Source organism: Gorilla gorilla, chromosome 7, assembly GCF_029281585.2.
Source record: "Gorilla gorilla gorilla isolate KB3781 chromosome 7, NHGRI_mGorGor1-v2.1_pri, whole genome shotgun sequence".
Classification (NCBI taxonomy): domain Eukaryota; kingdom Metazoa; phylum Chordata; class Mammalia; order Primates; family Hominidae; genus Gorilla; species Gorilla gorilla.
In genome coordinates, this window is record NC_073231.2 from 129838202 (window position 1) to 129858613 (window position 20412).

Genomic DNA, 20412 nt, shown 5'->3' on the forward strand with positions numbered 1-20412 from the left:
GAGAATATACTTGATATAATTTTAATTGTTTTGAATTTTTAAAGACTTGTTTTGTGGCCTAACATATGGTCTGTCCTTGAGAATGATCCATGTGCTGAGAAGAATGTGTATTCTATAGCCATTAGAAGAAATGTCCTATAAATATCTATTACGTCCATTTGTTCCATGGTGCAGATTAAGTCCAATGTTTTTCTGTTGATTTTCTGTCTGGATGATTTTTCCAGTGCTGAAAGTAGGGTATTGAAGTCTCCAGCTATTATTGTGTTGCGGTCTGTCTTTCTCTTTAGCTCTAATAATAATTCCTTTATAAATCTGGGTGCTTCAGCATTGGGTGCCTTTGTATTTTCAATTGTTATATCCTCCTGCTGAAATGACTCCTTGGTCTCTTTTCATAATTTTTATCTTGAAATCTACTTTATGTGATATAATTATATCTACTCCTGTTTTTTGTTTATTTCCATTTACATGGAATATCCTTTTTCATTTTTCTCAGTCTCTATGTGTATTTATAAGTGAAGTGTGTTTCTTGTAGGCAGCAGATCATTGGACCTTGTGTTTTTATTTATTCTGCCACTGTATATTTTTTTATTAGAGAGTTTATCCACTTACATTCAATTTTATTATTGATACATAAGGACTTACTTCTGCTATTTTGTTATTTGTTTTCTGGTTGTTTCATGGTCTTCCTTTTCTTCCTTCCTGTCTTTCTTTTAGTGAAGGCAATTTTCTCTGCCATGTTTTAATTTCTTGCTTTTAATTTTTTGTGCATCTGTTGTATGTTTTTTGATTTGAGGTTATCATAAGGCTTGAAATATGATCTTGTAACCCATATTTTAAATTTATGACAATGCTGATTGTATAAAGAAGCAAAAAAAGCAAAGAGAAAATGAATAAAAACTCTACACTTTAATTTCATCCACTCACTTTTAAGTATTTGTTGTATACTGTCCATGTCTTGAAGTTGTTGTAGTTATTTGTTTTTGATAGGTTCATCTTTTAGTTTTCTACTAAAGATACAAGTAATTTAGACAGCACAATTACAGTGTTATAATGTTCTATGTTTCTTTGTGTACTTACTATATTACCAGTGAGTTTTGTACCTTCAGATGATTTCTTGTTGCTCATTAACATCTTTTTCTTTCAAATTGAAAAACTTCCTTTAGCATGTCTTTTAGGATAGGTCTAGTGTCAATGAAATCTCTCAGCTTTTATTTGTCTGTGAAAGTCTTCATTTCTCCTTCATGTTTAAAGAATATTTTTGCTAAATATACTATTCTAGGATAAAAGGGTTTTTGTTGTTATTGTTTAGCACTTTGAATATGACATGTCACTCTCTCCTGGCCTGTAAGGTTTCCACTGAGAAGTCTCCTGACAGATGTATTGGAGCTTCTTTGTATGTTATTTCTTTTCTCTTGCTGCTTTTAGGTTCTTTATCCTTGAGCTTTGGGACTTTGATTATTAAATGTCTTGAGGTAGTCTTCTTTGGATTAAATCTGCTTGGTGTTCTATAACCTTGTACTTGAATATTGAAATCTTTCTCTAGGGTTGGGAAGCTCTCTGTTATTATTATCCCTTTGAATAAACTTTCTACCCTGATCTCTATCTCTCTACCTCCTCTTTGAGGCCAATAATTCTCAGATTTGCCCTTTAGAGGTGATTTTCTAGATCTTATAGGCATGTTTTATTCTTTTCTATTCTTTTTTGCTTTTGCTTCCTCTGTGTATTTTCAAATAGGTTGTCTTCAAGCTCACTAATTCTTTCTGGTTAATTCTGCTGTTAAGAGACTCTGATGTATTCTTCAGTATGTTGGTTGCATTTTTTAGCTCCAGAATTTCTGCTTGATTCTTTCTAATTATTCAATCTCTTTGTTAAATTTGTCTGGTAGTATTCTGAATTGCTTCTTTGTGTTATCCTGAATTTTACTGAGTTTCCTCTATACAGCTATTTTGATTTCTCTGAAAGCTCACGTATCTCTGCCTTTCTGGAATTGGTCACTAGTGCTTTATTTAGTTTGCCTGGTGAGCTCATGTTTTCCTGGATGGTATTGATGCTTGTGGATATTATTTGGTGTCTGGGTATTGAAGAGTTAGGTATTTATTGTAGTCTTTGTAGTCTGGGGTTGTTTGCGCCCATCCTTCTTAGGAAGGCTTTCTAGACATTTGAAGGGACTTGGGAGTTGTGATCTAATTCTTTGGTTACTGCAGTTGCATCTGAATTAGGGGGAACTTCAAGCCTAGTAACACTGTGGCTCTTGCAGAGTTGTAGAGGTACTGCCTTGGTGATCTTGGGTAAGATCCAAAAGAATTCTCTTGATTAATAGGCAGAGACACTTGTTCTCTTAGTTTCCCTCAAAAAGAGGGAAACTCTCTCTCTCTCTCTGTACTGAGTTGCCTGGAGCTGGGGGAGGGGTGACACAAGCACTTCTGTTGCTACCACCACTGGGACTGGGCTGGGTCAGACCCAAAGCCAGCACATCCCTGGGTCTCCCCTAAGGCCCATGGTGACCACTGTCTGGCTACTGCCTGTGTTCACTCAAGGATCAAGGGCTGTACATCAGCCGGTGGTTAATCCAGCCAGGTGCCTGTCCTTTCCTTCAGGGCAATGAGTTCACCCCTGGCCCCAGATGGGTCCAGAGATGTCATCTGGGAGCCAGGACTTGGAATCTAAAACCTTAGAAATCTACCTGGTTTTCTATTCTACTGCGGCTGAGCTGGCATCCAAGTTGCAAGACAACATTCTTTCCACTCTTCTCTCTCCTTTTCTCAAGCAGCTGAGTCTCTACCCATGACCACTGCTGCCCTAGTCCCACAGCAAGTACTGCCTGGCGATTATCAATGTTCACTCAAGGCCCAAGGGCTCTTTAGTCTGCTTATGATGAATACAGGCTTAGGTCCCTCCCTTTGTGACAATGGGCTCCTCTCTGGCCCAAGGCAGGTCCAGAAATGCTGTCTAGGAGAGTGAAGGCCTGAAATCAGGGGCCCCAAGAGCCTGCTTGGTGTTCTACCTCATTGTGGCCAAGCTGGAATCTAAGCTGTGAGACAAAGTCCCCTTTATTCTTTCCTCTCCTTTCCTCAAACAGAAGGGGTTTCTCCCCATAGTTAACACAGCTGGGAATATGTTGGGTCACACTTGAAGCCGGCATGGTGCTGAGTCTCACCCAAGGACGGTGGTGAGTACTGCCTGGCTACCACTGCTAATTATTCAAGGCCCAAAGGCTCTTTAGTCTGCAGATGATTAATTCTGCTAGGACTGGGTTCTTCCTTTCAAGGCAGAGGGTTCCCTTCTGTTCCAAGGTGTGTTTAGAAATGTCATCTGGGGGCCATGCACGGTGGCTCACACCTGTAATCCCAGCACTTTGGAAGGCCGAGCCAGGTGGATCACTTGAGGTCAGGAGTTTGAGACCAGCCTGGCCAACGTGGTGAAACCCTGTCTCTGCTAAAAATACAAAATTAGCCAGGTGTCAGAAATTAGCCAGGTGTGGTGGCACATGGCTGCAATGCCAGCTGTTTGGGAGGCTGAGGCCAGAGAATTGCCTGAACCCGGGAGGCAGAGGTTTCAGTCAGCTGAGATCAAGCCACTACACTCTAGCCTGGGCCACAGAGCGAGACTCCATCTCAAAAAAAAACAAAACAAAAGAAATGTCATCTGTGGGCTAGGGCCTGAAATGTGGATCTTACAACTCTGTGTGGTGCTAATTCTGAGCTGGTATCCAAGTTGAAAGACAAGGTCGTCTTTACTCTCCTCTCTCCCCTCCTCAAGCAGAGGGAAGGAGTCCCTCCTAGAGCTATGAAGTGTTGGGGGAAGAGTGAAAATTCCTTGGCTGCCCCAGCTTATGTCTCACTAGGGCATGTGCACCCCAAGTCCACTGTCTCTGAGCCCTGCATAGCACCAGGACTTTTCCAGAAATTGCAGTCCTTGTGGCCTAGACTACCTTTTAAGTTTATTTAGGACCACAGAGCACCTCAGCCTGCAGTGGCAAAGCTTGCTGGAACTTAGGATGGATGATTTGCTTCTGGCTAAGTCTGGTCTAGATGCTCCCTCCTTGGGTGATGGCTGAGTTCTGCCTGGTGTTGCTTTCCACTGTGACAAGGCAGCACTGAATTCCAATGCAAAATCCCACAATCACTGCATTTTTTTCATCCCCAAGTGCTCAGATTTTCTTTCCACGCCATTTGGCCACTGCTAGGGGATGGAGAAGAATGAATCACCTTTAGGCAATTCAAGACTGTTTTTCCTACCTTCTTCAGTGCTTCTTTCCTTAATATGATGTTAAAACCAGGTACTGTGATCACTCACCTGATTGTTGGTTCTTATGAAGGTGCTTATTTTGTATGAAGAGTTGTTTAATTTGGTCTTTCTGTGGGGGGTGATCACTTCAGGGTTCTATTGGCCATCTTGCTCCACCTCTAGATTTATTTTCATACTTCACAAAAGTGAGTAAGACTGTAGGTTTAGATTCGGACATACTTGGATTCCTAATCCTGGTTCCATTACCCAGAGTTCACTTAATGTCTCTGAGTCTCGGTTTCTTCATCTGTGAAATGAATTCCTCATAGAGTTGCAAAGTTTAAGGAGTTAAGGCATACAAAGTGCCATGCATACAGTAGATGTTATTATGTAACTCTCCAAATCTTCTTGGGCTATTATGCAACTGGGAAAGCCATTCCCAGAAAGAGCATTCCATCACAGAAGGTCATGATTTATATTCAGGAAGCTCTCTTTCAACAGGGCAGGAAAAAAATAGAGATGAAATACAGCCCTTTTAAGCCGTACAGCAGGAAGCCTAACAAAGAATCTCCTGTCTGCATGACGAGAAAATGGAGATACATTTTGGGAACATGTATCTTTATAGAGAGGGCAGAGGGACCCAGGAGGGTTAGCTCTGAGAAGAGAGGTTTAGGTGGGGACTGAGAGAGACCTGGCAGCTGGCTTCAAGCATCAAAGGACCAGAGAAGAGGAAGGAGACTTATGATGTGGGGCTCTAGGATGAGCCTAAGAACACATGGTCATATGTGAAAAAATGGGACGATTTGGGGTCTATCCAAGGAAGAACTTGCCCATAGGCCGTAAATTCCCTTAGTGGACTGGGATCCACAGGGAGGTAGTGAGCTGCATATGGGAGTGTCCCCACCTCTGACCTTCTCTCCAATAGCCTATTCTCTGGCCCTGCCCTCCATTCTTCTCATTGTCTCTTACTATAATATCTTCCTTTTGACTCATGAAGATACCCAATCCTTTCTTCTGTTTCAGTTTCATCTCTGTCCATCTCAGACTAAAAGTTTCATCCCTTTAGCCACACTCTTCCCAGTTGTCTCAATTCTCTTCCCTGTTTTGCTATTAAAAACCGCATCTAATTATCCTGCTTCTCTGCTCTCATGCTCTGCCTTCGTGATTGATTTACCACAAATTCAATGGTTTCAGCCATAATGGATATCCAGAGAGGTCAAATAACCACCTCAGCTTATATAGCTGGTGAATTTTAAAAAGAGGACTCAAACAAAACCTGCTAACTCTAAGTCTCCTTCTTTTTCTAGGATATTATTATGCCTTTCTCTGGTATTTTAGTATTATTCCTAAGGTAAGAATAATGGAGAAGGGAAGAAAAGAATGAACTGGAATGAACTGGGAGAAAGGATCTTAAGGACATAGAAACACATTGAGGTCACTGATTCACTAAATATGAATCAAGACCCTCCCTGTGTTTATTCCATGACCAGTGGAGACACAAAAATTAGCAAGATACTATTTTCATTCTCAAGACATTTGCAGACATCTAAGTAAAGTATTTGAAAACAAGATGGTAGAGGAATGATGGGAATATGATGTGACTTTAGGGACCTGTTTAGCTTAGGTTCCCAGAAACGAAACTTGGGAAGATTCTCATACATGTAAGGTTTGGGTGGCATGCTCTCAGGAGAAGTGGGTGACGGAGCATAGGGCAGGTCTCTGAGGGCAGGGAGACCAGCTACAGCCTGATCCTGTGAGGCGCTCTCAAGCGAGTGGCATCACAGACTTGGCCCCACTTTGAGGCATGTGGGCTGGGCTTTTATATCCCCACACGAAACTGTGAGTGGCTTCAGGCACAAGAAGGGGGCCTTATAATCTTCTGTGGAGAGGCAGACTCCATTAGTAGAAGGCAATTCTGCACGGAAGGTGGCTGTTGTAAGCTATTAGCAGCGATCTCAGTATCTGGGGTTTGGGGGCTCCTTCCTGGTAAAGAGGATCTGGGTGGGGCACCACCAATGACTACTGCAGGGAGACAGAGTAGTGACACCTGGCCTGCCTGGAGAGGAAAGGCAGGGGTCAGGAAAGGAGAAGTTAGGAAGGCTTCCCAAGTTAAGAGGTCCTTGTGATTATGGGCTTTTGATTCTGAACCTTTCTTGATTTGAACAGTCAACCAACTCTGTAATATGGCTAGCTTTGGAGCTCCTTCCAAAAGAGAGGAATGTTCATCTAAATCTTTTAAAGCATTTGAAATTAGATTACAAAATGGAAAGATCAATGACACCAGTATGCCTGCAGTGAATATCTATTCCTATACAAAGATATTTATAGCACAAAAGCTGCCCTATTTGTAGGGGAAAAAATGATGTTTTCCTTCCCTCTCTCCCCACTCTGCTTCTCTCTCTCTCTCCGCCCCCCGCCCCCTGCGCTTAATTGGGGATTTAGACAAGAAGTCTTCTCTTACAGAAGAAGCAGGTTTGGAAAGGTGTTCATGATATTCTATTTAGCGAAAAAGGCAGGTTACAAAATGACGTATCTATGATTCTTTACCAACATCTCTATAGTGCAAGGTTCTCAGGGACAGTGCAAGGTTATACACTATAATGTTTAAAATGGTTATAACAGTTTTGTGATTTCTAATGACTCTTTTTTTAGTTGATTGTATTTTCTAATTTGTCATTTGTGTAGTTATTACAAAAGAGAAAATAAGATGGATAGAGATGATAGCTCATCGTCATTGTCAGTCTTGTTGGTCTGATCATTGCTCTTTCTACCTTCATAATGAAAGCTTACCTTATTGCTGTGGGAGAACATGAGCTTGGATCCTTTATGCCAAGCAGACTGATTCTGATTACCACCACCTGACCCCTTTCCCCTTGCTACTGCCTCTGCAGGTAATTTTGGAAACCTGATTGATGGAGGATCCCATCATGGGAGTAAGAAGTCAGCTGAATCAGCTGAAGAAGACCTCCTTCCACTGCTTCACGAAGGGCAAGGGGATGTGGCCCATGATGTTCCCATTCCTATGGCCTCCACCACTCACCCGGAGAAGCCACTGGTGACAGAAGGGAACAGGTAGGAGACATAGCCTGGGAGAACAGTCAAGGATTTTGCTGGTGGAATTTTGTCCAGTTTCTAGGACTGTTTTCTTCAGTTCTTCACTAAAATCAGAAATGTCCTTTTTTTTTTTTTTTTGAGACGGAGTCTTGCTTGGCCGCCAGACTGGAGTGCAGTGGCACAATCTCAGCTCACTGCAACCTCTGCCTCGTGGGTTCAATGAGTCTTCTGCCTCAGCCTCCCGAGTATCTGGGACTACAGGCACACACCACCATGCCCGGCTAATTTTTGTATTTTTAGTAGAGATGGGGTTTCACCGTGTTGGCCAGGATGGTCTCAATCTCCTGATCTCATGATCCTCCTGCCTCGGCCTCCTGAAGTGCTAGGATTACAGGCTTGAGCCACTGTGCCTGGCCAGAAACATAATTTTTTAATCTCAGCTATGAGAACCAGGTGCAAATAGGAGCAAGATGGCAACTACCACTCAACTGAATCTTTAGCAACATGACGACCCTCCAGATACATCTAGGTAATTCATTTAAGGGCAGAGCAATGATGATGGTGATGATCATATCTGAAGCACCCTTTATTCTATAACTGAAGCAAAGTAAGATAGGAAGGTCAGAACTTACAAGTTCAATCCAAACCCTCTTATTATATTCATCTGAGTCCTGTGCTATTATGTAAATTCAATTTGATGGGATTATTGAATACATCATTTCTTATCTTATTTTTGACACAGTCATTTGCAAAACTGAAAGACTCAAAAAAAAAAAAAAAAAAAAAACAATTGTCAGGCACCAGAAAAGATAATTTCAGAAAACAGCTGGGGGCACTTACATGTACTCTCACTGATCTCCTTTAATCCATTCAAATTTTCAACCTGCAAATAGAAGTAAAATTACAGAATTTTTTAAAAGAAAGTGGTGTCAAGCACCAATCAAATGAGAAGGGATAGTGTAGTGAGAGTCTTTTATTGCCAGATCTTGAAATATGTATGATCTTATTGGATTCTCATAATAGCATGTTTCTTCCCCCATTTTGTATGCAAAGAGAATGAAGATGTTGTATGGCCCTGACAAGGCTACATCTCTACGCTCCTCAGTCCCTCTGCTCTTTTCAATCTAGACACTTCTGGGGACTGAACCATGACTACTCTCAGGATAACAGGGACTCCCAAATCTATTTTCCTAGACAGTCCTCTTTCCTGAGCAGCAGATCTAAGCACTTCTGCTTGGATGTCCCACAGATTACTCACCAGGCTCATTGTCTTCACAGACAACTTTTCTTCTTTCCCTATTTTTCCTATCTCTCAGCCCACCATTCTGAGTCCTCCAAGCCACAGACAAGAAAATTGTCAGCTGTTGTTCAGGCAAGGTGGCTCATGCCTGTAATCCCAGCACTTTGGGAGGCCGAGGTGGGTGGATCGTGAGGTCAGGAGTTCAAGACCAGCCTGGCCAACATAGTGAAACTCTGTCTCTACTAAAAATACAAAAAATTAGCAGGGCATGGTGGCGGGCACCTGTGATCCCAGCTACTCAAGAGGCTGAGGCAGAAGAATTGCTTGAACCCGGGAGGCGGAGGTTGCAGTGAGCGGAGATGGCACCACTGCACTCCAGCCTGGGCGACAGTAGAAGACTCTGTCTCAAAAAAAAAAAAAATTGTCAACTGTTCTCTTTTCCTTCCTACCTGCATCTGCTCAGTGATGAGGCCAGTCAATACACTTCTTAAGTATTTCTCATATGTAGATATATAGATATGCCATTTAAAAATTCTGGCCATTGGCACCTTCACCCTACATTACTAGAAAATAACAACAGCAACGACACCTCCTACCCGGCTTGAATCTTATTCAAGACCTTCGCTAAGCTATGAGAACCAGTTACTCTCCTGATTCACATCACTCATTGACTCCCTGTGGCTTTCAGGATTAATTCCGGAGGCCATAGCTTATGGATTTGATCCTAGTCTACTTCTCCACCTTCATTTCTGGCCACTCCACAAATTCTTTCTTTTATCCAAACTGCAGTGCCCCATGGCAGTATCCCAATATGTCCTGCTGTGTGTTGCTTCTGGACCTTAGAATACACTCTTCCTTACGCCTGGCAATAATCTCCCTCCTCAGAATTGCTAGGTTCAAGACAAAGCCCAATTCCCTTCCCTGAATCCCCAGTCTGATTTAGACTTTGTCCTCACCTCCCCCAAGCACTGATTGAAGACGTTTTTACCTGTCTCTCTCCTCTGTTAAACTGAGAGCATGTTGAGGCCAGGGACTATGCCTTATTCACACACATATCTGTTCATCTCTGTGACCAGTGAATGGCAATAGGTGCTCATAAGTGTTTTTGAATAAGTTAAGGAATTACTATAACTGGATTGGGTACAGAGTACTATGGGAACAGAGTCAGGTGAGTAATCCCACTGGGGAGGAGGTAAGGAGTTGGGAAAAGTCACAGAAAGAGTAACATCCTAAAGGATGAGAATGTGCTTAAGGAATTGAGGGAAAGCATTTAGGACAAAGCAGAATGGAGTCCATTGAAATAGTCTTAGCTGTTTGTCCTCTTGTTTTTGAGCATTCCTTGAATTTTCTAAACCCTGTCCTTCCATGAGCCTTCCAAGAATCACCTTCTTTGGGGTAATTTTTGGTTCCCTGAAAACCATACTTGTTTATCTGTCATTCTTCACAACACCAGAGAGAACCCAAAATTCCTCTGTCTTTTAACTTCATTCTCAAAACTGAGGCCATCAGTGAGGGAACAGCTGGATCTGCAGTTCTGGGGGACTGTTCTGAGACTACTCAGAGGTACTCTGCATCTTTGCCTTGGGGCCAGGCGGTGAAGACATTCTCTACCTTGATGGATTAGCCATTGTTGACTATTGGTGGGGGTTTCAGGCGAGGATAGTAAGGGAAGGGTTTAGGAGGAGATGAGAGGTCTCAAAGCATCCTTGGATGCACCTCATATCAGTGCTGTCCTGCTGGCTCAAGGAGATCAAAATAAGTCATGCTGGTATTTTTTTGATACAGTTGGGCTTTCTGTACATTCTTCAGTCACCATATTGAGGCTCTGTCTATATAGTGGCAAGCCAGGGAGGCAGCAGCTGAGTTGGAAAATTCTATGTCTACAAACAACCCCTATACATGTGTGCACATATATGCATGCATGTGCACGTATATATGAACACACACAATTTATTTGTTGCCCGCATTAAAATGTCATCTTGGATTTGTTCTGGGCTTTCCAGTGTTGCAAAGCACATGCATTCACATGCAGCTTATTTACTAGGCTGGAGCTCCGGAATGGGACTGGAGAATAAGATATCCAATGACAGGTCATCATGTGATGACCCAAAGTCACAAAGCTGGTCCTGTATCAGGACAGCCATTTAGACTGGCAGTCTCCTCTTTCCACAAATAGCACAGCACCTTGCCATCTGCTGCCCTCCAGCTGCACTGCAGTTTGCCTAAGAAGCCACAGCATCCTTGTCCATGTAGACACACTAAGACTAGGAGGTCCCTGAGAACCAAAGAGACAAAGGCCTCGAACATCATTAGCATGAGATGACCCAAACCAAAGAAACCTTGAGACAAAGCAAAATTTGGGGTGGGAATTTATCTATCTGCAGGATTCTTAGTGCAATAATTTTTAAAGAGATAAAATAGAGCAATTTGGTTTCTAAACTTGTTTTTGTTCTCCTGCTGTAATAACAACCTCAGTTTCTGCCAAAAACTTACGTGGCTTCTCTTCTGAGTAAACACCTGCTGGTCTGTTTTCTGCAGAACAGACCACAGGGCACCTTCACTAATTTTATTGTCTCCTTCAGAGAAAATTTGCATGGAAGAGCTAAAAAGAATAACCATCCATTCTTTCAGGCTGAAGTTCTCTTTAGCTTTTTGGAATGAAAACAAAGGTCTGTCTCTCTCTCTCTCTCTCTCTCTCTCTCTCTCTCTCTCTCTCTCTCTCTCTCTCCCCCCCCCCCTACTTTCTAGAGGCTTCTTCCTCCATATGCCATCCTGTCACACCCATTCCATGGACTTTAGTCTTCTACAGTTCTCTTCACACAGTCCCAGGTGTTTGGGAAAAAATTACATGGGGTTTGGGGGAAAACCTGGTCAAAACAATAGCTGTCATTAGGCAGGGAACTTCTTCAACTTATTGTTATATTTCTCCCCCCTTAGCTACCTCCACACCCATCCCCTTCCTTCTTGAAATTAAAATCTATAAATTAACTGCTGCTTTTCTGTCATCTCTCTCACACTGTTAACTGCCTCTTATCAGCATGCTCACATTTACAACTGCCATCTTTAAATATTCCTTCTGGCTCCACAGCTTCCCCTTTTAGCTACTTTGCTATCCTCCTCTTCCCCTTTTTAGCCAAGCAGGTAACCTACTAGCATTAATTCCTGGCAACAAAAAATATCAGATGGATGGATGGAAGAAAAGGATGGAAGAAAAGTGGATGGAGGGAAAGGTGGTTAGATGGGCAAGCCATGAAACGCCAAAGTTTAGTTTGGGACACATGCCTTTACCCTCATTGATAGTATGATTATTTTTTTACATTTCTCTAGTAATTTCAGCGTATATAATGCACTTACATCTGTTATCTTTTTTAAAATTGCCTTTTTCCACAGGTTTTGGAGGAACACATGGTATTTGGTTACATGAATAAATTCTTTTGTAGTGATTTGTGAGATTTTGGTGCACCCATCACCTGAGCAGTATATGCTGAACCCAATTTGTAGTCTTTTATCCCTCACTCCCTTCCCACCCTTTTCCCTCCAAGTCCCCAAAGTCCACTGTATCCTTCTTATGCCTTTGCATCCTCATAGCTTAGCTCCCATTTATGAATGAGAGCGTACGATGTTTGGTTTTCCATTCCTGAGTTGTGTCACTTAGAATCATAGTCTCCAATCACGTCCAGGTTGCTGCAAATGCCATTAATTCATTCCTTTTTATGGCTGAGTAGTATTCCATCATATATACGCACCCACACCACAGTTTCTTTATCCACTCATTGATTGATGGGCAGCTGGGCTGGTTCCACATTTTTCCGATTGTAAATTGTGTTGTTATAAACATGTGTGTGCATATCTTTTTTGCTTAATGACTTCCTTTCCTCTGGGTAGATACCCAGTAGTGGAATTGCCGGATCAAATGGTAGTTCTACTTTTAGTTCTTTAAGACTTGAAACTATAAAAATTCTAGAAGATAACATCGGAAAAACCCTTCTAGACATTGGCTTAGGCAAAGATTGTATGACCAAGAACCCAAAAGCAAATGCAACAAAAACAAAGATAAATAAGTGGGATTTAATTAAACTAAAGAGCTTTTGCACAGCAAAAGTAACAGCAGAGTGAATAGACAACCCAGAGAGTGGGATAAAATCTTCACAATCTATACATCTGATGAAGAACTAATATCTAGAATCTACAAGGAACTCAAATTAGCAAGAAAAAAACAATCTCATCAAAAAGTGGGCTAAGGACATGAATAGACAGTTCTCAAAAGAAGATACACAAATGACCAACAGACATATGAAAAAATGCTCAACATCACTAATGATCAGGGAAATGCAAATCAAAACCACAATGCTCAAAATGCACAAATAATCAAAATGCACAAATGCAAATCAAGACCACAATGCTCAAAATGCACAAAGCCACCTTACTCCTGCAAGAATGGCCATTATCAAAAAAAATAAAAAAAATAGAAGTTGGCATGAATGCAGTGAAAAGGGAACACTTCTACACTGCTGTTGGGAATGTAAACTGGTACAACCACTATGGAATACATTTATCATCTTGACTTTCACACATGCCTGGCACATAGAGACTAAAAAGGAAGAGTTACTTTTCTTCCTGTTTTCCCTCTCTCATTTAAAACCATCCTCCTTCTGCACTCCAGCCTGGGTGATGGAGCAAGACCTTGCCTTTTAAAAACAAATTAACTACTTTTTTTTTTTTTGAAAGGAAAACATTTATTTACTTCCTCTGCAGTTTTCCTGACTGCTATGTTTCATAAGAAGGGATTGTTTATGAGGGTCAAGGAGCTGGAGGCCTGGGGAGGAGCTGGTGTTTTTGTTCAAGTTTGAGGATCCTGGAGCTGGAGCCCAGGGGAGGAGCCGGTGCTGCCACTGATGTTGTAGGGTCGTGGAGCTGAAGATCCCAGAGGAGCCGGTGCTGCTATTCTAGCTTGAGTTTTGTAGAGCTGGAGACCCAGGGAGAAGATGGTGCTGCTGTTCTAATTTAAGGATCGTAAAACAGAAGAGCCACACAGGAGCTGGTGCTGCTGCTGCTGTTCAGATCTGAGGGTGCTGGAGCTGGAGCCTGGGGGTGGAGCTGGTGCTGCCTTTGAAGTCTGAGGGTCATTGAGCAGGAGGTCCAGGAAGGAGCTGGTGCTGCTGTTCTAGGGTGAGAGTTGAGGAGCTGCAGACCCAGCGAAGAGCCATGTTGTTGTAGTTCCAGGGTCAGGAAGCTGGAGACCCAGGGAGGAGAGGTCTTGTTCTAGTTTGAGGTTCATGGAGCTGCAGACCCAGGGAGGAGCAATGTTGTTGTAGTTCAAAGGTCAGGTAGCTGGCAACCCGGGCAGGAGAGGTCTTGTTCTAGTTTGAGGGTCGTGGAACTGCAGACCCAGGGAGGAGCAACGTTGTTGTAGTTCAAGGGTCTGCAAACCGGTGACCCGGGGAGGAGAGGTCTTGTCCTAGTTTGAGGGTCGTGGAGCTGCAGACCCCGGGAGGAGCAATATTGTTGTAGTTCTAGGGTTAGGAAGCTGGCAACTCAGGGAAGAGAGCTCTTGTTCTAGTTTGAGGGTCATGGAGCTGCAGACCCAGGGAGGAGCAATGTTGTCGTAGTTTGAGGGTCTGCAAGCTGGCGACCCGGGAGGAGAGGTCTTGTTCTGGTTTTAGGGTCGTGGAGCTGCAGATCCAGGCAGGAGCAATGTCGTTGTAGTTCAAGGGTTCGGAAGCTGGCGAGTCAGGGAGGAGGAGAGGTCTTGTTCTAGTTTGAGGGTCGTGGAGCTGCAGACCGAGGCAGCAAATTAATTACTTAATTAAATTAATTAAATAAAAATAAAGCCATCCTTCTTGAAAAAGGCCTGCCTAAAAAAATCCCGCCCTCTAGTGATCATTTCCAAGCTTTGTTCTGGTTCTGATGGTAGCTGTTAATACCTCTCCATTGTAGCCATCTAACTGTTCATTGTTCATTGCTCACAGGTCCCCAATTATAGACCAAAGATGGTGTTAAAAGTTTGATAGTTTTTTCACCATGCCTCCCGAGTCCTGCCCAGAACGTATAAAACATTAACGTGTGACTGGGGTTGCCTGGAAAACACTGATTACCAGCTAACTTCCAGACCTAATTGTTTTCACAGGAATTACAACTATTTGCCATTTGAGGCTAAGAAGCCCTGTGTCTATTTCATCAGCTCTTGGGGAGACCAGACCTTCAGGCTGCACTGGTCCAACATGCTGGAGAAAATGGCAGACTTCCTGGTAGGTGACTCTGACAGGTGATGGATTAGAGAATTGGGAAGCTGGTGGGGGAAGGGATTTTTAAAATCCACCTAGTAGAGGCTGTTGACCTCAGTTTAAATACAAATAAATTGAGGATGTTGCATTTGGAGGGCACGTGGACCCTACTATGCAAATCCAGGGGAATGAGACCTCATTTTGCAAAATCCCTGGACTTGAATCAAACTACCTGAATTCAAATCCCTGCTCTGCTTCTGGCTGTTATAGGATCTAGGTATGGGCTGTTTTTCTAATCTCCAAATGGCAGGAGTTGACAGCTTTCTCACAAAATTGATAGATCCTGGCTTCAACTAATAAAAAATCCTAAGTCCCTGGCATAGTGGACAACTGCCTACAAGATCAGGCCCTGCCTAACTCTATAGCCCCATCTTTCCTAAGTTCTTCCTCCCTTACTTTGTTCCAACTACACTGGTCTCCTTTTAATATGTTGAAAAAACCAAGTTCCTTTAAGCTTCGCAGCCACCCACCATGCCTTTTCCTCTGTTACTTTTCCCCTCTCCAGTCTTCTTATAACCCAGCCAAATTCCAGGGCTCAGTTTCAGACTTCCTCAGGGAAGAGTCTGACACCTTCTACCCCCTTATCTTCTTACATAACACCCTGTTTTGTTTTGTTTTGTTTTTGAGAAGGGGTCTTGCTTTGTCACTCAGGCTGGAATGCAGTGGCACAATCACAGCTCACTGCAGCCTTGACCTTCTGGGCTCAAGTAATCCTCCTGCCTCAGCCTCCCATGTAGCTGGGACCATGTACTACCACCCCTGGCTAATTTTTAAAATATTTTGTAGAGATGGAGTCTCACTGTGTTGCCCAGGCTGGCCTGGAACTGCTAGGCAACCCTCCCACCTCAGCATCCCAAGAAGTCGGAACTACAGGTGCATGCATGCCACCATGCCTGACTTTTTTTTTTTTTTTTTTGGTAGAGACAAGATCTAACTATGCTACTCAGGCTGGTCTGGAATTCCTGGGCTTAAGCAATCCTCCTGCCTCAGCCCCCAAATTGCTGGGGTGATAGGCATGAGCCATTGTGCCTGGCCAACACCCTGTTCTTTTCCTTTGGACCTCTTATCATACTTTACAATATATTTGTGTGTTTATTTGTTCAATAACTATTTGCCACTGTTTCTATAGCATTTAGCATAATACCTGGCACCTGATAGGCACTAAATAATTATTCGGGGAATTGAATGTCTGAAAGTATTTTATACTGTAAACAGTGCCAATCAATATCCAATCAATGCTAGGTTTTCCCACCTAAGCCCAAGGAGGGAGAGAAAGCTGGGACCTCTGTTTCTCTGACATCTTGCACCTCCCCTTTATAAATTCTTCTCTCCTACTCCCGTGCTCCCTCTACTCCGTCCCACATGCCTTAGAAGATCATCCTTGTCTTGACCCTCCTGTTCCATTAAAACCTATGCTAAGTCAAGAACAAATTTCTCTGTCCCATTTACTTTATAATCCTTGTCTCTCAATTTGTAAAACAAAGTATTGTCTCTGACCATGGGGATTCCAGGCAACATGGAGATAAACTCTGAAAGTGGTCAGGAGGCCTAGTCTGGGGTCACAGCCCATGGAGGTCACAGACTGTCTTGGTTGAGCTGGTCTTACTTCTCTTCAGACAGAACAGATCGTTTATCTCCAAGAGTCTTGACAAAGCAAATCAGAATTTTTTCCTAGAGGCCATAGTGACATTCATTTCTAATTCCTTTCTCAGTGTTGGCATCCCTGCCATGCTTGGCATATCATGGCTAACCACCATGAGAGACATGACTGAATGTTTACTAACTACCAAGCACTGTTTGAAGATATCCATACCCCCTATAGTGTTGTATGTGGGTTCTGTTATTATTCCATTCCACAGATAAGGAAATTGGGCACAAATGGATTAATTCACTTGTAAGTGATAGAGCCTGGATTTGAACCAAGGCAATCTGACTCCGGAGCCCAAATCCTTAACTATGCCACAATGTTTCCTATTATAGTGAATGTGTAAAGAGGGGAACATATGTCCCTAGGCACCAGACTTTGGGATATGGTAGAGAATATAGTTTTGTAAATTCTAGCAAAGGAGTAGTAACACATATACTTCCCCTTAGGTGCCATTTTCCTCCAGGCCACTAAATAGAATTCTAGAATTTAGGCCCAAAGGAAAAGTGTGATTATTAAGTATACAAGCATAGAGCCATTGCCATATACAATCTGTCCCATTATCTGGCCCAAAACTCATGCAATCAGAAGAATGGGGAACCCTTTAATTTCAGGGATTATTCAATATGATTATATCCCTATGTAAAAAAATTGACTTGAACATTACTTTTGAAGTTTTGGGTAATTATATCTAATTACTCTACATTGTTAGCTATTTCCCACATTATTAGGTTTCCCCAGAGGGTAGATTCTAAATAAACGGTACCCATTAGGGAATGGATCTATAACAGAAACAATGAGTTTGAACAGTATGGGAGAAGACTTGTATGTGGACCAATTCCACTTACTAAAAGAAAAGTTCAAAGTTAGAATGCATTTTCCAATTCAAGTACAAGAAAACTAAATAAATCCTCCTTCATTGCCAAAACAAAAAAAAATAGCTGTTATTTCTAGTACATTATAATTAGTATCTCTACTACCAATCTCATTACCACCGCCTCATCTCTCCACCCCTGTGGTTTGTTTTCAGGAAGAAAGTATAGAAGAAGTGAGAGAATTGATCAAGATTTCACAGGAGGCACCTGAAGAGAAAATGAAAACAGCGCTCAGTGACTTCATCAGTCAGAGCAGGTACCGGGAGAGACAGCCAGCATAGGTGGAGCTGAGCTTCTGTGGACTCAGCTTTTAATTACCTTGAGAAAGTCGTCGATTTCACATGCATTCAAATGGGTGTTTTAGAGTGCTGTATCCATCTTAATTTTGTTCAGTAATTTCACTCGTGCTTGTGGACTAACTATTGCTTCTTGACACTGAAACAACTCAAACATAAATCAAAGGTGGGAAAAAGCAAAGGAAGACTTACTACAGAGACTCTGTAGGAAACAAGAAAAATGCTAGTAGTGTTAGTGTACCAGCATGGTGCTGTGCATGTGGTAGACACTCAGCAACTATTTGACACTTAGATGGGCAGAAGAATAAGCTATTAATATATAAAATACTATATTAGGGCTGAGGGAAAACATCTCTTCTCTGAAGTCTCACTGAAAATCAACTATTTTCAGTGAAATATACTATTCAGTGAGCCTGAATAGTATATTTCAATATACTATTGTGGGGCTGAGGGAAAACCTTCCCTCCTCTCTCTGAAGATTCACTGAAAATCAACTGACAAAAAGTAGATTAATAGGAGAAAAGGCATGCAAATGTATTAACGTGCACAGGGGAGAGTCACAGAGTGATTACTCAATTACCCAGTGCAGTACAGAAGCTTATATATATCCTTCTTCAGAGGGGACGGAGGAGATGGAGAATGTAGACAGTTCTTTTGAGGGACAGTAAATCACTAGGAAGAATGAATGGACCAGGGAGATGGGAGGCTGACCTTAGGGGAAGATGAGGGATGAAGCTGCACAGGAACACAGGTTGTCTTATTTTTTTATACAAAGTCCCCCAGGTAATCTCTTGGAGCTGTCCTTAGAAGAATAGATGAAAAGTCTTTCTGGGCAGATGATTCCAGTCTCTTCTCTGTTGGTTGGTCTTTCCTGGTTATTTGATGAGGTCTCTAGGGAGGGAGTCTTAAGACAATCACATTTAAGCTTTCTTAGTCTGATAGGAAAATTTGAAGAGTCTCTCTTGGTGCTTTGGAAAAGAGGGTCAGAGAGACAGGGAGACATGGAAAAGGTTAGAGAGGAACCCTGGTTCTGAGTCTTATTTCTGAGGCCTTGCAATTTACAAAGCACTCAGTATTTTGGGGAATTGTTTTCTGTGTCCCAACACTATTTAATGAAATTTTTGTACAACATATTGAGTACCAATTAGTAACCCTTATTCTAGAGGGCAGACAATATAATAAAAGATAAAAAATAGGGTACATAGTTATCTTTTACTGAGAAACAAATTTCCCCAAAACTCAGTGGCTTAACATCATAGTTATTATCTCACGGTTTCTGTGGGTCAGGGGTCCAGGTGTGGCTCAGCTGAGCCCTTTGGGTCAGAGTCTCTCCCTGGCTGCAGTCATATCAAGGTTCCAATGGGATGGATTCACTTCCAAGATCACTTACGTGGTTATTTGCAGAATTCAGTTTTTCATGGGCCATTGGGCTGAGGACTTCAATTTCTCACTAGCTGTTGGTTGGAGGCCACCCTCAATGCCTTGCCACGTGAGCCTCTCTAAGCTGCCTCTCATGACAGAGCAGCTGGCTTCATTAGAGCCAGCAAGCACAAAGAGTCAGAACATCCCAGCAAGACAGAAGTCAGAGTCTCCCATGCCTAGTCTTGGAAGTGACAGCCCATCACTCTTGACGGTTCTGTTAGAAGCAAGTCACTAGGCCCAGCCCACCTTCAAAGGAAGGGGATTACACAGTGGCATGAATTGCAGGAGGTAGGACTCACTGGAGCCATCTTAGAGGCTGCTGACCCTTTAAGGAAACAACTTGGACTAACCCTTGAAATTAAGTAGTTTAAGATTTGAGCAAATATGAGAACTTGTCATAATGGAACTAATGGAAAAGGAGTGGAAATTCATCTGATGAGAGGCAGGGAGTAGCTGAATTCTGGTGTTCAGGTTTTTAAGTTCTGCCTCCCCAGTCTCTCAACTACTCTACAATTTTTACTTCACAAAAAAAGTAAAGAAAAGAAATAGTTTTTGTTTCTTGTTTTTCATTATAAAAGCTATATATATATATGCTACTCCTGCTGTGAGCTGTTTAGTGCCACCTGCAATTCCCTTTAAGCATTTTAAAAAGCTTCACAATCCACACTTTTAGAAACTGTTTATGAGCAAATTAAAAGCTCAATAACTTCTCTATGTTAGGGGATTACTTGGGATGATAGCTAATCATTCCCCCTTTTTCAAGTTTACAACCAACTGAAAAAAATATTAGGATAAGACAGAGATAAAAATGTTAGTTTTATATTTGGAAAAGTTAGGTTTGAAAAAGCACCTTGGACCCGAGGTCAAGGCAAGCTTCCTGTTCCCCCAAACTGTTCATGGCCAAGCAGCTCAACAGGGCTTCTCCCTCCATCTCGCCCTTGCCCCTCACAGGGAGAGGGCACTTGCCATGTGACATGTGAAGGTAAGGGAGGATGTCTATAGCCAGCAGACAGGTTGGGTCTGAAAGATGAAGAATGAACAGAAACATGTGCCATGGTCATTTACCCCAATGTTAATGAGGAAACAAATTATTTCTCCCTGTGGGGAAAGGAAAGGGATCAGAAGTGATTATGTCTACCTGCACTGATCCATTCTGGGGAGTGAAACGGAATTCCTTCTGCCACAAGAAAAGGCAGGAATGGGGCAACAAGATTCCCTCCTCAAAATATAATCCTTTTTATTCTTTTTAAAAAATTCGAAGAAAATGTAACATTACTAGTGTGTCCAAGGAGGATTTCTGGTGAGACTTTCAACTGCCAGTGGGTAGAGCCTGGTATGGGACCTTGGACTGGGTGGTGTGGCATCTTAG

General features: G+C 42.4%; 1 protein-coding gene across 3 annotated transcripts in view; it reads left to right on the forward strand.

The window, feature by feature from the left end:
• Window positions 1-20412, forward strand: part of FER1L6 (fer-1 like family member 6) — a 272635-nt gene that overhangs the window by 147685 nt on the left and 104538 nt on the right. For all 3 annotated transcript variants that reach the window (XM_031013870.3, XM_063709464.1, XM_063709465.1), the window contains exons 13-15: window positions 7119-7299; window positions 14649-14769; window positions 17481-17581. In XM_031013870.3, the coding sequence (XP_030869730.3) occupies window positions 7119-7299; window positions 14649-14769; window positions 17481-17581 (403 nt within the window). The remainder of the gene's footprint in view (window positions 1-7118; window positions 7300-14648; window positions 14770-17480; window positions 17582-20412) is intronic.